At 44.7% G+C, this 23654-nt stretch overlaps 1 protein-coding gene across 2 annotated transcripts in view; it reads right to left on the bottom strand.

The window, feature by feature from the left end:
- The window catches only part of THSD4 (thrombospondin type 1 domain containing 4), a 598412-nt gene that overhangs the window by 42011 nt on the left and 532747 nt on the right, over window positions 1-23654 (bottom strand). For both annotated transcript variants that reach the window (XM_065412285.1, XM_065412286.1), the window contains one exon: window positions 22210-22383. In XM_065412285.1, the coding sequence (XP_065268357.1) occupies window positions 22210-22383 (174 nt within the window). The remainder of the gene's footprint in view (window positions 1-22209; window positions 22384-23654) is intronic.

Genomic DNA, 23654 nt, shown 5'->3' with positions numbered 1-23654 from the left:
GCAGCGTACCAGTCCCCGGGATCCAGGGAGGGGATGATGGAGGCCAGAGAGACCATGCGAAACTTGAGCTTTACCATGTACTGGTTCAGGCCTCGCAGGTCCAGGATGGGCCTGAGCCCCCCTTTGGCCTTTGGGATAAGGAAGTAGCGGGAGTAGAACCCCTTGTGCCTGAACTCCAATGGCACCACTTCCACCGCTCCTAGGCCAAGGAGCTGCCTCACTTCCTGCTCGAGCAGGGTCTCGTGAGAGGGGTCCATGAGGAGGGACGGGGATGGAGGGTGAGTGGGTGGGGTAGAGGTAAACTGGAGAGTGTAGCCCCAGGAGACGGTGTTGAGGACCCATCGGTCCGAGGTCAGCTGCGACCACTCCGGGAGAAAAGCACACAACTGGTTGGAGAAGGGAAGCTTTATTGAGGTTGGATCCCTGGTATGAACTGGTAAGTTGCCCCCAGGCGTCCCGTCAAAACTGGTGCTTTCCCGCCTGTTTACCCTCGGAGGACCCAGGTTGGGGCGCAGGCCAAGATTGTCGTTGCGGGTGTTTTTTAAAGTCCCTTGACTTTTTATAAGGGGGCTCATATCTAGAGTGGGTGGCCTGGGTGGGAGCCTGCTGCGGTTTGAACTTGGTCCTGGCCGGGGCTGGGACATAGAGGCCAAGGGTCTTTAATGTTGTGCGGGAATCCTTCAGACCATGTAACTTCACGTCTGTCTGTTCCGTAAACAGGGCCTTGCCATCGAACGGAAGTTCCTGTAAGGAGTTTTGCGCCTCGCTGGACAACCCAGACAGCAGGAGCCACAACGCTCTCCTCATGGACACCGCAGAGGCCACAGACCTTGCAGCCATATCTGCGGCATCCGAGGCAGCCTGCAGGGCCACCCTGGTGGCAGCCGTACCCTCCTCCACCAGAGCCTTGAATTCATTTTTGTCACGCTCTTGGAGGGAATCCTCGAATTTGGGCAGAGAGACCCACAAATTGAATTCTTATCTACCCAACTGGGCTTCGTGGTTTGCCACCCTCAGTTGGTAACTCGAGGATGAATAAACCTTTCTACTGAATAGATCTAGTCTCCTTGAGTCCTTATTCTTAGGAGTAGGGATGGGTTGGCCTTGCCTCTCTCTGTGGTTGACCGACTCGACCACTAGAGAGTTGGGGGCAGGGTGGGTATAAAAGTATTCATGCCCCTTGGCGGGCACTTAGTATTTCCATTCTGCCCTCTTAGAGATGGGGGACAAGGAAGCTTTGGTTTGCCACAAGGCGTTCGAGATCTTTGCCACCCCTTCATGGAGTGGGAGAGCTACCCTGGCCGGTGCTGAAGCCGAGAGGACATCGAAGAGGGAGTCCGAGGGTTCCTCCAGCTCCTCAGCTTGTAGGTTGAGGCTCGATGCCACCCTTTTCAACAACTCTTGGTGGGCTTTAGAGTCCTCCTGAGGGACAGGCAGAGGAGGGGCCGTGATCGCCTCATCCGGGAAGGCCACAGGCCCCACCACTTGGTCCCCTTCTGAGCACGGGACCAGGGATGAACGCTCCACCAACTCCTTTCTGGGTGGCTGAGAAAGGGAGGCTGACGGTCTCTCCGAGGCTCCGGCCACCAAGCGATCCACCACTGGGGGCTGCGTCAGGGGCCACGGGGCCCATTGGTACCATGGCGCCAGCCAAGAGATCTGGGGCCACTGCACCTGCTGTGGCACCGGCGGAGCGGGCTGTCCAGCCTGACTAGCCTGGCCCATCGACTGATGACCGTGAAGGGAGGCATATGATCTACTGCTATCCTGGGACTGGGACGAACGGCAGCGCTGGGAATGGTGCAGACTATGAGACCGTGATCCCGGCGTGGAGGAGCGGGAGTACCGCCGGTCACGGCTGCTCCACAACCGGCTCCAACGGGTGGATCTGCGACAGCGAGGTGCTGGCGATCGACACCTGGGGTTGCGGGAACAGTGCTGTGGTGGGGACCTCAAGCGAGACGAAGAACGGGAACAGCGTCAATGTCCGTACCGCGAAGGGCTATGGTAGCTTCTGGGAGATAACGACCTCTGGTGCCATCTGTCCTGACAGGGCACACTCTCCTCGCAAGGTCTATGTTCCCTCGAGGTGGAGCGGTGCCTGGAACCCCAGCCAGTCGGTACCCAGCCAGATAACCTAGTGGGGGTTGACAGGGTCCTGCGTGGACTGCGCATGGGGTGGTCACTGAATGGGGAACGGCATCGGGAACCTTCCCTAGACTGTGAACGGTACCATCGAGGCGGCAATTGTGGGGATCCGAGCGGTGGCTTGCCTCTGGACCGGGGAGCCAACGGTGGTGGTGCCACTGGTACTGGCAGAGACATAACGTTTCGAGCCGTCTGCAGGGCCTCCAGTATGGAGGGCACCCGAATATGGCCATTGGGGAGGCCGGCTCGGAGTGGGCCAGGCAACTCCGCTCAACTTGAGTCGGAGGCCAGGAGGCCGATGGGGACCGAGAGCTGCCCAACGCAGGTCTAGTCTCTACCCCGGTCTTGCTCCGGTGCCTCGGCGGAGAAGACCTCTTCTTAGCCTTTTTGGAGTGTCCCATGTATGGGGAGAGGTGCTGGCTGGTGGAGGGCACCGCAGGGTCGCTGCACACCAATGCTGTGGTGCTCGGTGCCGACTTGGAGCGGCCCAGCTGTGTCGGAGTTAAGGCCGACTCCATCAAAATGGCTTGGAGCCGAAGGTCCCGCTCCTTCTTGGTCCAAGGTTTGAAGGATCTGCAAATCTTGCAGCGATCGCTGAGATGGGTTTCCCCCAGACAGCGTAAACAGTCCGCATGCGGATCACTCGTGGGCATCGGCCACTTGCAAGCATCGCACAACTTAAAGCCCGGGGCACGGGGCACGCCCCGACCTGGGCGCACTAAGCTAATTCTAACTAAACTACTTTTTAACTACAGGTACTACTAACTATGAACTAACAGAGTCCAAGAGGGAAGATGCAGCAAAGCTGGAGCAGAGCAGTTCTGAAGCACCTTCACTGGCAGCAAGAAGGAACTGTGTGCTGGGGGGGGGAAAGCATGCAGCGCCCCTTATATCACGCCATAGAGGCGCCACTCCAGGGGTCGCTAGGGGCATCCCCCTATGGGTACTGCTAGGGGAAAAACTTCTGGTACCAGTGCACGTGGCGAGCACGCACACCTATTGTGGAATGCACATGAGCAATCACTCGAAGAAGAATCATGCTTTGCAAACAAATCTGATAGCTAGTTCTGTATGTAACTTACATGGGTTGTTTAAACACTGTTTACTTTGTAATGAAAGAGGTGCCAGGGCTCAAGCAATTTTTTTACGTTCCTAACTGAAGTGGCAAGCCTAGCGATGTTGGGGCTATGAACTTCCAAGCCTAGAAGTGCCGGGGCTCAGCCCTAGCACAAGTTAAGTACTGCCTTTAAGGATTAAAATATATGCTGGTCCCCTATTTAATACTATGACCTTCATAGTTCTCAATACATACGTGTTTAACTGAGCCCTATAAATAATTGTATTTCAAACCAACTAAGCAGGAATGTGCACTGTTGCTGTAGCCATGTCTCAGGATATTAGAGAAAGAAGGTGGGTGAGGTAATATCTTTTATTGGACCAACTTCTGTTGGTGAGAGAGACAAGCTTCTTCAATGTAAGCTCGAAAGTTTGTCTCTCTCACAAACTGAAGTTAGTCCAATAAAAGATATTACCTCATCCATCTTGTCTCTCTAAGTGGGAATATGTCTTGTATCCACTCAGCATATTACACCCTAGGAAAGTATAGTTAAATATACGGGGGGTGAGGGGGACAGGAGCAGGGTTATCCTGCAAACAATCATCTGACAATCTAATTTACTTTTCTGCTTCCCAAACAAAACAGAATTGGGAACAAGCTTAGTCTGTGAAGTCTTCCAGAAATTCTCAATAGTCTTCTGTTTTAAATGATTATGTCTGAGCTGGACTAATGTCTCAAATAACAAAGGAAATACCAAATGGGAAGGTATCAAGCTTTCCCACTCTGTGCTGTGAGATTTTACTATAGATTAGCTACCCACAAAGGATCTGAGCAGCAAACGTAAAACCCAAATGTTTCTTATTTTAGTATTTGGTTTTCCATGTTGTTTTTTTCATAAGTAAAAACCTCCTATGTGAAAGCCAGGCTCCCAAGAGTAGAGCCCAGCACAGGACTAGCGTAGAGCCCTGCAGCGGGACTGGGATCCCACAGTTCCACAGCACCTGCTGCCATAATAGCAGGCGCGGATGGGAGCGGAATTAAAAAACAGTCCTGCACAGGGCTCTACCCAAAGGTACAGCGAGGGAGTATTTGGATAAAGCCATGCTTTCCCTTCCAGTTTTTACAGATTGCACACATATGTTAAGTTGCTTTGTATTCCCACAAAAATACAAGTTTGGGTGACACCCACCCTGATATTCAGAGGTGTGCTGTTTCTTTTCTTCCCAAACTCCCTCCCTCATCAGTTCAGCTTGATGACCCTTTTATTCCCTACATTCTTAAAAAAAAAATTGAAACCAGTGTTTGTGAAAGTCGTCAGAATGACCTCTGGGTAAAACTGAGGTCTGATCTGGCACCACTTGCTCCGGGAGCAGCAGGCCTGAATTTCTGTGTTTATTCACAGGATAGGTAGAACAGGTAAACTGTGATTGTGCAAGCTTCCACACACTGATGTGCCAACCTGGAGTTACATTGGTAATTCAGACTCCAATTCTTATTCTAAACTGAGACAGTCAACATGGCTTCCAGGTAAGTGACAACAGCAGTGTAGACATTTGCCTATGAGGAGCTAAACCAAGCCCCCTCTCACCACTCATTTCATGTGGTTTTAGGCCACCATTTTTAGCTTTAACTGAAGTTTTAAAAAAACCCAAAGAAACAAGTAACATGTTTTCTAGTAAAGCATTGGTAAAACTTGCCAATTTCTGCTGACATCCCTTCTCCAGACCCCATCCCTATCCCACACATTATTTCCTACGGTATTTAGGAGATTGTGCAAATCCTCTCCAATTTATGTACTACAAGAGGGCCACAAAAATAAAATAAATATCAATCTATGAAAAGTTAAAAAACAAAGTTACAAAAATCATTCACCTCCATTCCATCTAAACTATGTGAAAACTCGACACTAGTGCTTTTGGAATATACTCCAAGGTGAAGCAAGCAGTGATCTACTGGCAATAGATTAAGGGTCAAATTTTCAAGAGAGCTCAATCCCCATTTAGGAACCCAAATAAAGGCCAGATTTTCAAAGGAGATCAGGGTACTGGGAGCAGTGCTGATCTCCTTTGAAAATCTGGTCATAAGTGTCCCAAATAGAAATGGCTGGTTCCTATTTGTCTGAGATATGAAGCATGTTTAAACCAATCAGACTAAACACACAGGAAAATTATTCAGTGTGGAGTTAAATGAGCTAATGCAGCAGAGACACTAGAAACTTTGTAGAATTAGTGTTAATTGGTAGTTACATTAAAATAGTGAACCAACCAAATCTTTCCCAGATGAATAGTAAAAATGCAGTAACTATTCGATAAATTCAGCTTATTTCCCACTTTATTTTTGTATTGCCTGGTTGGTGTATTTATTTTTATTTAAAGTGACTGCTCTAACCTCTATTGTCCTAATATATGCTCATTATCTTTCAGATCCAAGAGCTATGCCCCTGCTCCCAACATCAGGGAGTTTTATTATGTCAAGTGATTGCTTAACCTTTCTCTTGCCTTGATACAACAGAATAAGGGGAGTAGCTGATACAGGACCTCTTCAGAGAGATGCCAATGAAGATTTTCCTTCAGACTGGTTACTGTACTGGAACGCTGGGGCTACTACACATTAAGTATCATAAACCAAGGGGAAAGTGTGTGAGATGTTTAGAAGTAAGGTGATGACTAGAAATACACTAGTGGTGGAAGAGCAATAATAGGATAGCAATAGGAATTAGGTGTGATCAGTGACTGTCCCAAGTCACAACACAGTGAATTGCACTACCACTGTTAGTGATGTGAACAATTAGACACCCCACCTCAGAGTCTGAACCTTGGTGAGATTTGGACTCCTGAAGATGTATGTAAATCCTTGAGGGGGGAAATATTTTTAGTGTTGCTTGTGAAATCTGGTGTGCTATTGTACTTAACTTCAGCATTCTGTGCTAAAATATGAGCTTGTTTTACTGTAATTCTAATCTCTATGTATAGTTTCCAGTAATAAAATGTCTGGTTTTATATTAATGTCTGAAAATATAATAGCATTCTGTATTGACCAATGAGTGCCTGATTGCTTATAAACAAACCAATTTGTTTTTGGCAGTCACAGGTTTTTTAGGAAATCTGAAGCAGCTGCATCATGCGAACGGGATATAAACTGGAGGAGGAAAAAAGCTTCTTTAGGCATTGGCCACACTTCTATCAACATGTCCTTCAAAATTAGACTGGTTTTGTGTTTCATTGCAAACTAAATACTGAGTTATGGCTTTGCACTGAAACAATGCAAAATTGGTGCTCTTACAGGATTTCCACACAAAATGAGGGGAAACTTGACACTTTGACTGATTTTACTTAAAACTCAGAAGAAAAAAACACATTTGCATGATCTCCTGTGAGGTGGAACCTCTGCACTTTCCATGGCTCTCCCCAGGCCTTCCTTACCCATTAGTTCACCAGGACCAGGAGGATTTTTATATGTCCACTGTTAGAAACAATCATTGTTAATCATAATAGACCCTGGGATACAGGCAGTGTCGGATTTAGAGTTAGTGGGGCCTGTGACATTCTGTACTTCGGAGGAATACCCTTCAACCCCATGTTCATCCTTATAATATGATTGTGTGGTATCCAATGCAAAGTTTGTCATGTCGGGTATCTTCGGAAGGCTTATGATGCACTGAGCATTGTTGTTATGGTAATGTTATAGTAATCGTTGTTATAGTAATGTTATAGGTTGTAATTTCAGGTATATAGTTATGAGGCTGAAAATGTGTCCTCATGGCTTAAAGCAAGCCCAGGCAGTTCACACCTCATCAGGGCATGTATGGTACAAACCCAGCCCATCCTCACAGGAACAAAGGACACTGGCCTAGGCAGCAACAAAAGATCTGTTGGACTCTCGAGTGAGTCACCCCCTTTCCTTTGGTCAGTTTGGGACTGCGATGAGGTAATGCTCACCTGACTCTGAAGGGGAGGGGGCAAAGCCAAGAGGGAAGAAAGGACATGATAAAAGGAAGAGATGTTTGCCATGCTCTTCCTCTCTCTTCCACCTCCATCTACAGACGTCACCACCAAGTGACTGAAGCACTGATCAAAGGGGATCGCCTGGCTGAAGGGCAACCAGCCAGTCTGTGGTGAGAAGCATCTAAGTTTGTAAGGGCACTGAAAGTGTTAAGATCAGCTTAGAATGTGTTTTGCTTTTATTTCATTTGACCAAATCCGACTTGTTGTGCTTTGACTTATAATCACTCAAAATCTATCTTTGTAGTTAATAAATTTGTTTGTTTATTCTACCTGAAGCAGTACGTTTGGTTTGAAGTGTATCAGAAACTTCCCTTGGGATAACAAGCCTGGTACATATCAATTTCTTTGTTAAATTGACGAACTCATATAAGCTTGCAGCATCGAGCGGGCATAACTGGACACTGCAAGACGGAGGTTCCTAGGGTTGTGTCTGGGACCGGAGATATTGGCTAGTGTCATTCGGTTGCACAATCCAAGGAGCAATTTACCTGCCAGAGGCTGTGCATGAACAGCCCAGGAGTGGGGGTTCTCACAGCAGAGCAGGGTAAGGCTGGCTCCCAGAGTCAAGAATTGGAGTGACCTAGCAGATCACCGGTCCAGATAAAACCAGGGGAACGTCACATGGCCCTGGGCGCAGCTTCATTTTTGGGGCATCCGCCTCAGGACCCAGCCAAGAAAAAGAACATTCTCTCTCATCTCCTCTCCATTTTTCATTCTTTATTTCTTCCTCCTCCTCCTATATTATAAATAATGGGAAGTAAATGAAAATAAAGTGAGGTACCTTGATTGGGGCAGGGGGTTGGGTCCAGGAGGGGGTGTGGGGGGTGGGCTCTGGGAGGAAGTTTGGGTGCTGGGTGTGGGCTCTGGGCTGGGGCGTGGGAGGGGATAAGGGGTTCGGGCTCTGGGAGGAAGTTTGGGTGCGGGATGCAGCTCCTAGGAGGGGGCGGGGGGTCTCTGCACACTGCTGCCCGCAGGCGCCTACCCCGCAGCTCCCATTTGCTGCAGTTCCCGGCCAGTGGGAGCTGCGGAGTTGGTGCTTGGGGTGGGGGGAGCACACAGAGACACCCCCCCCCCAGAGGCCGCAGGGACATGTCGGCCACTTCTGGGAACGAAGCAGTGCGGAGGGAGGGAGGTAGAGTGGGAAGGGAGCTGCCTTAGCCCTGCTTCTGGCACGTCTCTGCGCGCCCCTTGGTGGGAGGTGGACAGCGGGTCTCCGTGCGCTTCCAGGGGTGGGGGAAGCACGTGGAGCCGCAGCCTCCCCCCGCCCCCCAACAGGGGCGCACAGAGACATGCCAGCAACCGGCCACTTTTGGGAGCGGCGTGGGGCCACCAGCCACGGCATGCAGGCAGCCTGCCTGCCTGAGCCTTGCTGCACCACCGGCTGGGACTCAGGGGCAGGTTGTCAGATATTTGTCCTGCATTTTGGGGGCCCCACTGTCATTGGGGACCCCGAGCAACCGCACGGTTAGTTTCATGGTAAATCTGTTCCTGTATTAACTAGGGGTTCTATTGCTCCTGGCAAGCTAGCTAATCTAGTGTACTAAACTAGTCACCCACACAAACAGTCCCTGAACATTTTGCTGCCCTAAGCAACCACCTCCTTTGTAGAGTCAGCTTTGGGAGGATAATTTGGCAGCCTTCAATATCAGAACTGTAGGCATTTCAGAATAATTTAACAATTTAGAAGGTTATATTGTATATTGATTTCTAAAAACAACCTGGAATTTCTAGGGTGAATTTCTCAAGTGATGGAGAATGCACTGTCAAAATATACGACACTAAACAACAGGAAACAGTTTCACTGAAATATAAGTCAGCTAGCCTGTTGAGGATGAGATTTGTGCCAAGTTACAGAGCAGTAAACTGCAGTGGATAGGCCTAGTTTTATGGCGGAACTCCAACCGGCCATCTCAAGGCTGTATGTTCAAGACCAGTAAGAAGTCAGTATTAACAGGAATAATCCTGGTAAGGGTATAAATCATCTGAAATTGACACAGAATTTTAAAAGCAGCAGGTAGCACTAAAACTGCATATAAAACAATACATAAACAGAAAGCTCAAGGGGTAACATTTTCAAAAGCATCTAAGTCCAGTTGGAATTTAGACTCCTAGGTGACTTAATTGTTTTTGAAAATGAGACTTAAGTACTTTTGAAATTTTTCATCATTATCTTTTCCTTATTAGAGAGACAGGGTGGGTGAAGTAGCCAGTTAAACCCTCTCCAATAATGGGTGTGTGAGGAAACTGAGTGTGTGTGTGTGTAAGTGGGTTATCGACTGTTGTAATAAGCCATAAACCCAGTGTGACAAGGTAGATCAGGTAATATCTTTTATTGGACCAACTTCAGTTGGGGAGAGAGACAAACTTTTGAGCTTACACTGTAGAAGCTTGTCTCTCTTACCAACAGAAGTTGGTCCAATAAAAGATATTGCTTCACCCGCCTTGTCTCTTTAATATCCTGGGACTGACACAGCTACAACAACGCTGTGTACATAAATCCAGTGTCTCTATTTAGTCCAGGATTTTTAGTGTCTAGCAAAGTAATGAATTTAAGCTCCCAGGTTTGTCTTTGAAGATGTTTGAGGATGAGGACTGAGAGGTCAGAAATAGAGTGATTGCTCTGTGAAAAGTGTTCACCCACAGTGATATGGTGTTTTTGTCTTTTATAATTTTTCTGTGTGAATTCATTCGAGAGCGTAATGATTGTCTCATTTCACCCACATAGTTGTTATTGGGGCATTTAGTGCACTGGATGAGGTTGTGATACGTATGTGTAGAAGCCCATTGATCTTGAAAAGTGTGTTGTGGAGGATGTTGATCATCGTAGCAATGAAGACATGTCTACAGATTTTGCATCTGTTGTTCTGGCAGGGCCTGACACTGCTTTGAGTTGGTGTGTCCTGGTCTGTGGGAAGCTGGCTTCTGATGATGAGCTTAGAGAGGGTGGGGGTTGTTTGTAGGCCCAAAGAGAAGGTTCAGGAAAGATTTATTTCAGGATGTGGTCCCCATTGAGTATGGGTTGAAATTGTTTAATGATACTCTGTATGGGTTCCGATGTGGGGTGGTAAGTGACAACTAGGAGTGCACGGTCAGAGGGGGTTTTATATCTATATTGAAGCAGAGTCTCCTGGGGTATTTTGTGTGGCCTGTTTCATGATGCAATTTAATTCTCTGGTGGAGTGTCCTTGTTTGATTAAGGTGGTTTTAAGGTGTATATCCTGGACTTTCTCCTCGGAGCATAGTCTCTGGTGTCTGAGTTCCTGGCTGTAGCTAACAGATTTCTTGGTGTATTTTGGAGTGGTTACTGGATCTGTGAAGGTAGGTGTGGCAATCTGTGGTTTTCTTATATATAGTTGTCACTGTTGAAGCTGAACGTGGTGTCAAAGAAGTTGATGCTAGTGTGGGAGCATTCTAGAGAGAGTTTAATTGATGGGTGGTGGAAAACTAGGTTGGAGTTTTGGTTGTCTGTCCAGAGTATAAAATATCGTTAATGTAGCTCAGGTATATAATTTGTTTCTTGGTGCATTTATCCAGAAATTCTTCCTCAAGGTGGCCCATGAAAAAGTTGACATATTGGGGAACAATCCTAGTACCCATGGCCTTTCCCAGGGTTTAGAAAAAGTGTTTGTTGTTGAATGTAAAATTGTTATGGGTGAGTATGAAATGGGTGAGTTTGGCAATGTATTTGGGGTCAGGTGGATATCTGAGTGTTGTCCATTGTCTTGTAGATATTTGAGGCAGGCAGTGATTCTGTCATTGGGAGGGATTTTTTTTCCTTTCCCACCCCATGACTGGAAAGGTGCTAACTGAACCCTTCACCTTGAGAAGTCCTTGAAATACATGTTAACTAGTTATGCTAAACAATCTGTTTCATCTTGCATTTAGCAGTGACACTCTGAATACATTTCCCAAATGTGAAGAAGAGCTCCGTTCAAGCTTGAAACATTGTCTCGCTCACTGACAGAGATTGGTCCAATAACAGATATTACCTCACCCCCCCTTCTCTCTCTAATATCCTGGGACCAACATAGCTACAACAACACTTCATAAATCTTCTCCTAATCTCAGGGCATGTCTACACTTACCTTGGATCGCTGCGGCGATCCATCCACCGGGGGTTAATTTAGAGGGTCTAGTGAAGACCCACTAAATCGACCACAGATCGCTCTCCTGTTGACTCCACCAGAACAAGAAGCATAAGGTAAGTCGACGGGAGAGTGTCTCCCACTGACCCAGCGCGGTGTAGACACTGCAATAAGTCGACCTGAGCTACGTCGACTCCAGCTACATTATTCATGTAGCCGGAGATGCGTAACTTAGGTCAACTTAAGCCTGTAGTGTAGACCTGCCCTCAGTTCTGCCACTCAGGCTTGAGGATATGTCATTGCACTTTCTCAACCTAATTTATACACTTATTGTGGCATACTGTTTATTTATGGCATTTAACTTTCATAACTGAAAGTATGGTCTTTTGATTATGAAGCACAGGACTGGGATTCAAGTGCCCTGAGTTATTTTTCCAGCTTTGCTATAGACTCACTTTGTGACCCTGTGCATAAAATTTATCTCCTGAACTTCAATTGTTCTGAGCACCTGCAAACCCATGGAAGTCAGATGCTCAGCACTTCTGAAACCTTAAGGTTGTCTATGGAAGTACTTCCCCACACAAAATGCACAGTTAACCTGATGCGTCTGACGAAGTGGGCATTCACCCACAAAAGCTTATGCTCCAATACATCTGTTAGTCTTAAAGGTGCCACAGGACCCTCTGTTGCAGTTAACCTGTGGAACTCATTGCCAGAGGATGTTGTGAAGGCCAAAAGTATAACTGGGTTTAAAAAGATTAGATAAAATCATGGAAGATAGGTCCATCAATTGCTATTAGCCAAGATGGTCAGGGATGCAACCCATGCTCCAAGTGTCCCTAAACCTCTGACTGCCAGAAGCTGGAACTAGACAATAGGGGAAGAATCACTCAATAACTGTCCTGTTCTGTTAATTTCCTCTGAAGCATCTGGTATTGGCAATTGTCAGCGACAGCATACTTGGCTAGATAGACCACTGATCTGAACCAGTATGCCTGTTCTTATGTGCCTCCATTTCCTCATCTGTTAAATGGGGATTACATAATTAGTGTATGTGAAGCACCCTAGAATCCCTCCAATGGGAGATATAAGGTAAGTATTATTATTTCATTTTATTGTAGCATAGCTGAGATTCAAAGCTAGTCTTGCTTTGCTGTTCCCTAATGCTGTTTTCTTCCCAGCTTTTATTTTGGCTTCCAAATATCATTAACATTTTAAAAGCTCTCTCTTGTAAATATGTACTAAATATAAAATGAGAAACAAATGAACAAACAAAAATATGGTAATAGAGAACAACAATTGAGCACTCCAGTCAGTAGAAAGAGAACACGAGTGATTCTCCCACTATAGTAAAATAGGAGAGTGTGTGTTCCCTGCTTCTCATTCTCCAGTAAACTGAACTATAGATCAGAGCCATATGGACCATTAGCAACAACATTTCCAGGCCACATGGGTCTCATCTAATTTCTGTTAACCTAGTTTTGTTGATATGTTTGGTAAGGGTTACCAACCTTACACCCTGGCCTGGATTGATTTATGAATTTGAATCCAAATGTGGTGAAACGTTGCAGTTTTAACATAGTATTATTTTGAGCAGGGGGGGCAGGGGAGGGCTTTAGCCCCCCTTCCGCCCCCAGTTTCATAGGGGAGGTCTACCCTAGATGGAGCTCTTAATTGCAACAGCTCGAGGGTGATATGTGATGAGTTCCAAAGCTGTAAGCAGCACAGCCTTTGAGGCAGGGAACTTGTTTATAAACAGAGGCAGGGTGATTAAGATAACAAAAGGCTTATCATTAAAGTAGATTAAGGATCCTTAGATTATCCTGAATGCACTGCCAGGCACTTCAGTGAAAAGATTGGAAACAAAGGGTAGGAATAAAAGGTGAGAATGGAGAGAGGTAAATAGTGGTGTCCCTGAGGGGTCTCTACTGGGACCAGTTCTATTCAACATATTCATAAATGATCTGGAAAAAGGGGTACACAGTGAGGTGTAAAATTTGCAGAGGATACAAAATTACTCAAGATAGTTAAGTCCAAAGCAGATTGGGAAGAGTTACAAAGGGATCTCACAAAACTTGGTGACTGGGCAACACAGTGGCAGAAGAAATTCAATGTTGATAAATGCAAAGTAATGCACTTGGCAAAATACAATCCCAACTATACATACAAAATGATGGAGTCTAAATTAGCTGAACCCGTCCATAAAGAGATTTTGCAGTAATTGTGGATAGTTCTCTGAAAACATCTGCTCAATGTGCAGTGGCAATTAAAAAAGCTAACAGAATATTGGAAATCATTAGGAAAGGGATAGATAATAAGAGAAAAATATCTTATTGCCTCTATGTAAATCTACGGTACACCAACATATTGAATAGTGAGTGCAGATTTGGTCACCCCATCTCAAAAAGATATATTGGATTTTGAAAAGGTACAGAGAAGGGCAACAGAAGTGATTAGGGGTATAGAACAGTTTCGTATGGAGAGAGATTAAAAAGACTGGGACTTTTCAGCTTGGCAAAGAGATGACTAAGGGGGGATATGATAGAGGTCTATAAAATCATGAATGGTGTATAAAAATTGAATAAAGAAGTGTTATTTACTCCTTCACACAACACAAGAACTAGGGGGTCACCAAATGAAATTAATAGGCACCAGATTTAAAACAAAAAGAAAAGTATTTCTTCACAGTCAACATGTGGAACTCTTTGCCAGGGGATGTTGTGAAGGCCAAAACTATGACAGGGTTCCAATCAGAACTAGATAAGTTCATGGAGGATAGGTCCAGTAATGGCTATTAGCCAGGGTGGGCAGGGATCCAACACCCTGTTCTGCATGTCCCTCACTTCTGTTTGCCAGAAGTTGGGAGTGGGCAACAGGGCAACTTGATGATTACCTGTTCTGTTCATTCCCCCTGGAGCACCTGACATTGGCCACTGTTGGAAGATAGGATACTGGGCTAGATGGACCATTGGTCTTACCCAGTATGGCCACTCTGATGTTCTTATATAGAACCCAGATGCATCTGCTCCTCGCTGTAACCCACTAGATCCCACTCTCCTCCCAGAACTGGGATAGAACCCAGGAGTCCTGATGGGGACTCTCTCTCCACAGAGTTAGTAATAAAGTAAGAATATACATTAAAATTTAAAACCTAACAAGTGTCCCTTAAGCCAGTGGTTCTCAAACTAGGGCCACCGCTTGTTCAGGGAAAGCCCCTGGCGGGCCGGGCCGGTTTGTTTACCTGCCGCGTCTGCAGGTTTGGCCGATCGCGGCTCCCACTGGCTGTGGTTCGCCGCTCCAGGCCAATGGGGGCTGCAGGAAGGGCGGCCAGCGTGTCCCTCGGCCCGCCCCTTTTCATGCGACTTGCCACAAGATGTTAAAACATGTTGTTATTAGAGCTGAGTGGGCCTAATATTTATTTTATTTCTTTTATAAAGGAATTAGATACAGGGCTCCTGTCAGCTAATTGCTAAGTTATCTGCCAAAAAGCTAGAGTTTTCAAGTGCCTAAGGAGTCCCACGAATCATGGTTAAAATTGCCCCCCCTACCAAAATCTGAAATGGCGCCCCTGATTTTGAGCTGTCAGGTTCATTGCAAGAGAGACTTGGGAAGACCTATGCAAATTTGTTTATGCAAACTCATGATAGTAAATTCACCAAGTTTTACTACTGAGCTTTTCAGTAAGTGAAAAAAATCACAGATAATGAAAGGCAGCATTTGGAATTTGGAGCGTTAATTAGCTGGACAATTTTTTTTTTTCATAGAAAAAGAAACAATGAATGTAGTATGACAAATAGAAATAGACTGGAGTTCTTGTTAAATGCTTTGGGCCCAGTCCTGCTCCTGTTGATTTTGATGGGAACAATATTTGGTCTTTAACCTACCACTGCTCTCCCTTTTTCATACTGAAATAAATGGAAATTTCTCTCAGTGTAAAGAGCAACAGAGAGTCCTGTGGCACCTTTAAGACTAACAGATGTATTGGAGCATAAGCTTTCGTGGGTGAATGCCCACTTCGTCGGATGCATGTTCAGTTGGAGCTTAGTGGATATCAGAGTCAGGTATTTGACACCTAACTTTAAATTCTTTAAGTATTTACCGGATCATGTCACTCTCTAAACTTGTGGTTGATTGATTTATTTATTTTTTGAGAGGATGAGCGTGGAAGGTCTGGCTACCATATACAGAAGAAGATACACCACCCGATCCACACTGTGGTCATGCAACCCATAAGCTTTGCACATGAAACGTATATAAGCCCCAAAGTCCATAAGACTCTACATAAGGGCATACACAGGGATTCTGTCAATGTTCCCTGAAATAACAATTAAAGTAATGCTATGATTTTTGTGTAGTTTGGAAATTGTCTGTTATGAGTCTCCTTGATCTGACATGCAGCCTCTCTCTAGTTTCTTTGTTTAACAGAGGTTGCTTAATGGTGGTTATTAGACAGCATGTCACTACATCAATTCATATAGTTTACATATAGTGTTCGGTTATGACAGAAGCAGCACTATAGAGAACCGTGTCTCGCTTTACTCTTCAAAGATTTGCTTCAGGGAGATTGCTTGGAGCAAGATGGCTTGTTCTAGGAAGGAATCAGAACTCGGGTTTATATAGCACCTTTCAGACCTTGGATATACAAAAGCATTTTACCAAGCAATGACTCAGTGTTAGTGCAGTGACTGAAGGTAACAGCAGCTGCCAATATGCTCAATACTATAATAGCTAACACTCTTAGCTGGGTAGCTCATTTTATGGACTGTTGTATAATTCTATTATTAAGACAGAATTTCTAATGGTAATTGATTTCTATCAGTGTGTTCTTGAATAATTCATACTATAGACAATAAGTAAATTTTTACAAATATACATTACAGCATGTCATTAGGGCTGTGACCATTACTGCTCCCAGTATCTCAATTAGGTATATAATTTAACACAATTTTTCATTAATTCTCCTGCTCATGGATCACAGAGTGCACCCTTCAGATCACTAGATTTCAGAGAGCCCGGTTCTCTGCCCTATACTATGGCTGAGGTGGGCGAGGGTGGAAGCCATGACATTCTTTCAGCATGTGTGAGGTTGTTCAGGAGGACTTCTCCATCCAGCTACTGTTGGATCAAATGTATGCAGCTGGAGGGCTGATATGGTCGAGGAGGTTTGAAGCACAGTCTGTAAACTCAAGAATGGCTATGCTGCCAGTATTTGCGGCATAGCTGCAGAACTAATTGAGCACGGTGGGAATTCCATTCTGGGAGGGTTGACCCATATTATCAACCAAGAATGGATTCATGAGAAACTACCTGACGACTGGTGCCATGGGATTATTCCCCCATTTTGGAAAGGGAAAGACAATGCTCTGGTGTGCTCTAATCACCACAGCATCACTTTGCCTTCCATTCCAAGCAAACTGTTCATGATGGTTCTTCTTGAACGTGTTAAGCCCACCATAAGAAATCTACACCATCTACAGCAACTTCTGGTCAGAGTGACTCAAATTATAAAAATGTATTGGTATTACAGACACAAAAATCTTTTTTAAAAAGCTTAAGGATGAGTTATTTAAAAATTTCCCTTGTGACAAAGTTCCTTCTCTATCTTGGTGGGTCCTGCGCTTATTGGCTGATTTTCTTGCCTCAGAGATTCACCATGTGGGTTGGGGAACAGCCCAGAGACCTTCCCCTCTGGAAGAACCCACAGTCCAGGTCAATTGGGAGGTTTGGGGGGAACCCGGGCCCGCCCTCTACTCCGGGTTCCAGCCCAGGGTCCTGTGGACTGCAGCTGTCTATAGTGCCTCCTGTAACAGCTGCATGACAGCTACAACTCCCTGGGCTACTTCCCCATGGCCTCCTCCAAACACCTTCCTTATTCTCACCACAGGACCTTCCTCCTGGTGTCTGATAATGCTTGTGCTCCTCAGTCCTCCAGCAGCACACCTTCTCAGCTCCTTGTGCCTCTTGCTCCTAGCTCCTCACACTCGCACCATAAACTGAAGTGAGCTCCTTTTAAAACCCAGGTGCCCTGATTAGCCTGCCTTAATTGATTCTAGCAGCTTCTTCTTAATTGGCTCCAGGTGTCCTAATTAGCCTGCCTGCCTTAACTGGTTCTAGCAGGTTCCTGATTACTCTAGTGCAGCCCCTGCTCTGGTCACTCGGAACAGAAAACTACTCATCCAGTGACCAGTATATTTGCCCTCTACCAGACTCCTGTACCCCACTGGTCTGGGTCTGTCACACCCTACACACAACATTTCCTGTTACTTCAACAAATCATAGAAACATAGAAATGTGGGACTGGAAGGGACCTCAACAGGTCATTTAGTTCAGTCCCCTGCACTGAAGCAGGACTAAGTGTTATCTGGACCATCCATGACAGTGTTTGTCTCACTGGTTCCTAAAAACCTTGAATGACAGAGATTCCTCAATCCAGTGCTTAACTACCCTTACATTGAGGAAATTTTTCCTAACATAAATCTCCCTTGCTGCAATTTAAGCTTGTTATTTCTTATCCTGTCCTTAGTGGTTATGGAGAAAAATGTATCATTCTCCTCTTTATAACAACCTTTTACGTACTTAAAGACTCATGTTCCCCCACAGTCTTCTCTTCTTCAGACTCTCCATTTTTCCTCATCTTTCCTCATAGGCCATGTTTTCTAGACCTTTAATCATTTTTGTTGCTCTCCTCTGGACTTTCTCCAATTTGTCCACATCTTTCTCCAGATGTGGTACCCAGAACTGGACACAATACTCCATTTGAGGCCTTATCAGTGCTGAGTAGTGTCACTTCTCATATCTTGCTTACAACACTCCTGCTAATCCATCTAGAATGATGGTTGCTTTTTTAGCAACAGTGTTACATTGTTGACTCCTATTTAGTTTGTGAACCCCTATAATCCCCAGATCTTTTTTTGCAGTTCTCCTTCCTAGGCAGTCATTTCCCATTTTGTTTTTGTGCAGTTAATTATTCCTTCCTAAGTGTAGTACTTTGAATTTGTCCTTATTGAATTCCATCGTATTTACTTCAGTTAATTTCTACAGCTTGTCAAATCATTTTGAATTCTAACCCTGTCCTCCAAAGAGCTTGCAACTCCTCCCAACTTGATATAAACCACAAAATTTATAAATGTACGCTCTATGCCATTGTCCAAATCATTTATGAAGCTATCGAACAGAACCGGACCCCACGACAGATCCCCACTCGATATGGCCTTCCAGCTTGATTGTGAACCATTGATAACAATTCTCCAAGTACGGTTTTCCAACCAGTTATGCACCTGCATTATAGTAGGTTTGTCTAGGCAATATTTCCTTAGTTATCCAGGCTCCTTCCCTCTTTGCAATCTGCCTCCTGCTCCAGCCCTGGCTGGACAGTCAAGCCCCTGTCCCCAAAGACTTTGGTTTCTCTCTCTCCCAGGCCTCTAGCTCCTTGTAAATGTAATTTCTGCTTAGGTATTGGACCCCTCCCACTGTAGCAGACAATAATGACTGAGCTGTATTGAGCACCAATGCATACAGGAATTGAATGCAGAGATGTCAATGCCCAGCAGAGAGGCAAGTTATCAGAAGTTGCTCCAATAAAAGATTACCTTGGCCCCCTTATCTAGCCATATAGTGAATCTACATCCATATACACTAAGTAAAAATAAGGACCAAATCTTCACTTATTGCTGTAAACACATTTGAACTGAACATTTTAAGGTTCCAAAGTTGTGAAAGCTTATAAGTTCTTTCACTTGTGGTTTCCAGCCACAAGTGCCACAATACAATGAGAAAGACTGTTCTGTGGTATTTCCAGCTGGGAGTGGAAGTAGACATGTAATAAATCTCATAAAGAAGGTCTGTTCTTGTGAGATTTCACCACACTTTTGCAGACTCAGGTGGTTTGAAAAAGCTTTATTTTAGCATCTGAACTTTTGGCTGCTTATCTGAACTATTTGTGGGTCACCCATCACTGATCTACACTTATTGCTGAATTGTGGCTTGGCTTAAAATATTTTTTTTAAGAGTTGCTTTAGGAAATTCGAGTGAAAGATACAAAGCCTGCAAATCTGGGAGTGCTCATTTCCATATCATTTAAAACTGTCCATCTAAATGCCCTTAAACAGAAACACGCCCAATCAAAAGGGAGAGAGGTTGCTGAATCACTAAAGTAGTATTTGACATGCAAAAATAAAATTTTGGGCCAAAGGGACAGATTGGCAGAGCACCGAGAGCTCCCACTGATTTCAACAGGTATTGCTACTGTTCAGCACCTCTGAATATCTTATGCAGGCATCTAACGCAAGGGTCCAATTTGAAAATTTTGGCCTGTATATTTTTCTGATTCATGTAGAGAAGAATCCTGTTCCTTTTATTCTTTTCACAAATCTAACTAAATGCATTGCTGGCAGAGTTGCTGCTAAATTATGCCAGACACAGTAGCAAACATTTGGAAATCATTAATTAGTTCACTTACTTCCATATGCAGAAAAGGTAACAAGCCCATTATTTATTATCCAACTTTAAAACAGTCACAGTAGAAAAAAAATAAAGTTTTCAATATAAGATATTTCATCTCTAGGCTCTCACTTAACATACATTAGTAAATACAGTAAAATTTAAAAACACAATTCTAGATTCAAAAGCTTCCTCCCAGCATGTTTTTATTTATTTTAATTTTTTAAAATAAACATTCTCAGCTATTAAAAAAAGTCACATATTTAATCCTGCAGAAATGAAAGTGTCAGGCTTGGAGAAGAAAAAAGAGAGAGATAGATCCCCAACTGGTAAAGATGCGCTTCATTGCAGCTATAGCAAGTTAAACCAGATGAGGATCTGGCCCAGCATGTTCTCAAAGGGCTAGTTAAGTTTTTCTATCTTTGAGGATAAAATGCTTTTTTTCTTTCCCACACATAAAATATCACTCGAATAACATTTTACAAGGAATCCAGCTCTACACACTAGAAAAACAAACATAGAAAGGCACTTTGTGGTTTACAGTACAGCAATAGGATACTTTAGCTGTTAACTTCTGGGTTAGTCCACGTAAGACTGTACATTAACATTATCCTGAGTGACTAGCAACTTCCTCTAAAAGTTTAAATGTTCTAAGCTTCAATGAGACATGCTCCCGCCCACAAAAAATGCCTCAAAAGTTAATTGCATTGGGTCCCTCTTATTACGTGGCAGTTAATTAGTCTGTGGAGGGGCTGGTAAATAATATTGCTTTCAAACAATGACTTCTAGAATATTCCATTGCAGCACTAAGATTCTCTCTCAACAAATCTATTTGAAAAGGAAGGCTCAGTCTGGAGTTTTGTCGTTCAGATCTGAGTAGGATTCTGATATTTTTTTCCAATTACGCTTTGAAGAGGTGACTCAGGAGTCAGTTTTAATTGAGCACCTCTTCCTACTCTCTGCTAGAACAGTGTTTCCCAAACTTGGGACGCCGCTTGTTCAGGGAAAGCCCCTGGCGGGCCGGGCTGGTTTGTTTACCCGCAGTGTCCGCAGGTTTGGCCGATCGCGGCTCCCACTGGCCGCGGTTCGACGCTCCAGGCCAATGGGAGCTGCTGGAAGCGGCAGCCAGTACGTCCCTTGGCCTGCGCCGCTTCCTGCAGCTCCCATTGGCCTGGAGCGTCGAACCGCGGCCAGTGGGAGCCGCGATTGGCCGAACCTGCGGATGCAGCAGGTACTCAAACTGGCCCGGCCCGCCAAGGGCTTTCCCTACACAAGCGGCGTCCCAAGTTTGGGAAACACTGCTAGAAAATTTCTAAAATTTAAGGAGTACTGAATTTTGAAGAGCTGGAAAGCCTCTATGTCATCAAACTGAGTCATAGAGAATCATAAAATGATCCCATCGTGGAATTAAAATTTATAGCATGACAGACTAGATACCGCAATGTTTGCGTTCATGTTACTGCACTGCCAGAACACATCATCAAAGAGAGAAATGACAAGACCCTGGTGGCTCCGCTAAGTTCACTCAGTATGTTCCCATGTTGCCTCGGGCTAAGCAGGCTGGTCAGCACGTGACATGACCTCTGAACCAGAACTGTTGGACCCCAAAGTGTCACACTGGATTGAATATCGCTGAGGAGTATATATAAAATCTTACAGGTATTTCCTCTGAATGTGACTACTTGCCTGTGGGTAAGGACTGGCCAACAGAGTAAGGGATGGAAGGACGAGGCCTATGCAATGAACACTGAGTTTGACTTGTGTATGGATAAGATCTGCTATGCGACCCATAAGAGGGACTAAAATATTTTGTAGGTGCTAGCTATGCCTATCCTGTAAGTCTTAATAAAATAATACGTATATTACAACTATTAAACAAATTCCCTGGGCTAGATCATCAGATGGTGTAAATCAGCATCTCTCTATTGACAACAGTTTGACCCTGCCTATGCATCATTGGAACAAAACATATATCCAGCTTACCTAGGATGTGGAAACTTTGAAAGAACCTTTCTGGAGCCCAAAGGGGTCATTTCTATGGCTTTGTAGGGGTCAGGTAATCTTTTTCTTGAATGGGCTCAAACCGGAACACCAAATCTGAAACCTCCTACCCAAAAGAACACTTGGGCAGTATCTGGATCCAAACTTAGGGACTCCGGCCTAACCAAAGCAAAACAATAAATCTGAACACACCCAATCTTTAGGGAAGTCTAGATTCAGATCTGGGACTTCAGCCCACACTCTTGTCCTTTTTATCACTTCTTGAACCTAAAACAAGCTCATGAACCAGTTTATCTTTTCTTTATCTGCACCTGCCTATGTTATAGATTAAAGCAATTCAGTAAAATCGTGAGTATCAAAATTGCCCCTTTTATGATTGATATTTTATATTCTTTTGCACTTAGGCCAAACTACTCAATTCTTATGTCTCAGAAGGGTGAATGGGACAGTTACAAAAAACCGTGGAAAGTCTTACCCTGTCACTCCACTCCGTGAGGAACCAGCTCTTAGCACAGGGCCCCATGTCACAGTTTTCAATGTCATTTGGCCGTAGCTTCATATTACACTCCTCGTCATCAACAATGTCTCCAAGATTGCTGACACACTTAACATCTCGGGTCCTCTGCCCCACTCCACATGGCACCGAACACTGTAATAAAACAGACTTTGCATCAGCACTACATTCAAGACCTAGCAACTATAGTCCAGGTCCAGCTGGAGATCATCTATCCATTTACCTCCAATGCCACGGGTGCAAAAATCTACATGAGCTGAAGAAATACTGGTTGTTCGTGGGGCGATTTTTCAATAGTTCTATAGATGTGGGTCTCATTCCAATGAATCATATAGGTGAATTTAGAAAGACAAAAGTTAAAAATATAGGGCCAAACACCACCATGATGACCATAAAGAACCTAACCAAATTGGGACTGATGTGGTTCTGCTGCATTGGGGAGCTTTGTTACAATGCACAGAAACTTAGCCCTCTAAGCTCCAGAAAGGTTGTTTCAAGGTTTCCACATACTCTGCATGCTTTTGAGTTGCACTCCTGGGCAGGAGATAAAGCAAAGAGTAACTCAAGGGAGCACAGCTGCTCCTGATCCTCAACTGAAAGTGGGGGGAAGACTCTCCTTCCTTGCTCTTCTCTGGCCTCTCTGTATGGAGTGCTGCTCCATACAGCAGCCAGCAGCATCTCTGCCTGGCGAGGTATGCAGCTCAGATCATCAGGAAGGAGGGCAAAGAGAGGCAGATAAGGAGTCCTGCCTAAGGAACTCCACTGCCTGTTGTGACCCAAAACTGAACACCTGGATAGGACCCCCCCTTCCAGTGCTCCTATCGCTCTATCATCAAACACTATGTGACCATGTAATTAAAGGCTGCATGATTAAAGGCTGCATGATAACACATACACACAAGGGGTACAAATTAAGGTTGCACAAGCATCCTTATATTTGGCATTTCCTAACTTCTGAGTGCTTGACTTTGTAGCCTTAACATTCTCTTAATATACGTTTTTAAATTTTTTTTTAATGATTATCTACATGGCTGCAAATGATTAGTGCCAGCAACTGGAACCTTCATTTTCCCCATCAGGACACACTTCTCACTTTCCTATCTAAGCAAATGCGAAAGCCATGAAAGCATCTAGCAGTAAGAGCATCACTCATGTAGGATTGCATCTATTTCTCCAATCCCTGAGCCCAAGATACTTGCAGAAATTCAGGTTAGGCTTGTGAAACAAGTCACTAACGTATTGGAGTAACACCAATAACGATGATGATGATGCTAACACCCAGCTCTTACATAGCTCTTTTCATCCGTGGAAATCAAAGCACTTTACAAAGGAGATCAGTATCATGATCCTCATCTTACTGAGGCACAGAGAGATGAAATGGCTTGCCGAAGGTCACCCAGCAGTCT

The sequence above is a fragment of the Emys orbicularis genome, chromosome 10, assembly GCF_028017835.1.
Source record: "Emys orbicularis isolate rEmyOrb1 chromosome 10, rEmyOrb1.hap1, whole genome shotgun sequence".
NCBI classification, from domain to species: domain Eukaryota; kingdom Metazoa; phylum Chordata; order Testudines; family Emydidae; genus Emys; species Emys orbicularis.
The sequence above is the reverse complement of the archived record's forward strand: the minus strand, read 5'-3'. Positions and strand labels throughout refer to the sequence as shown.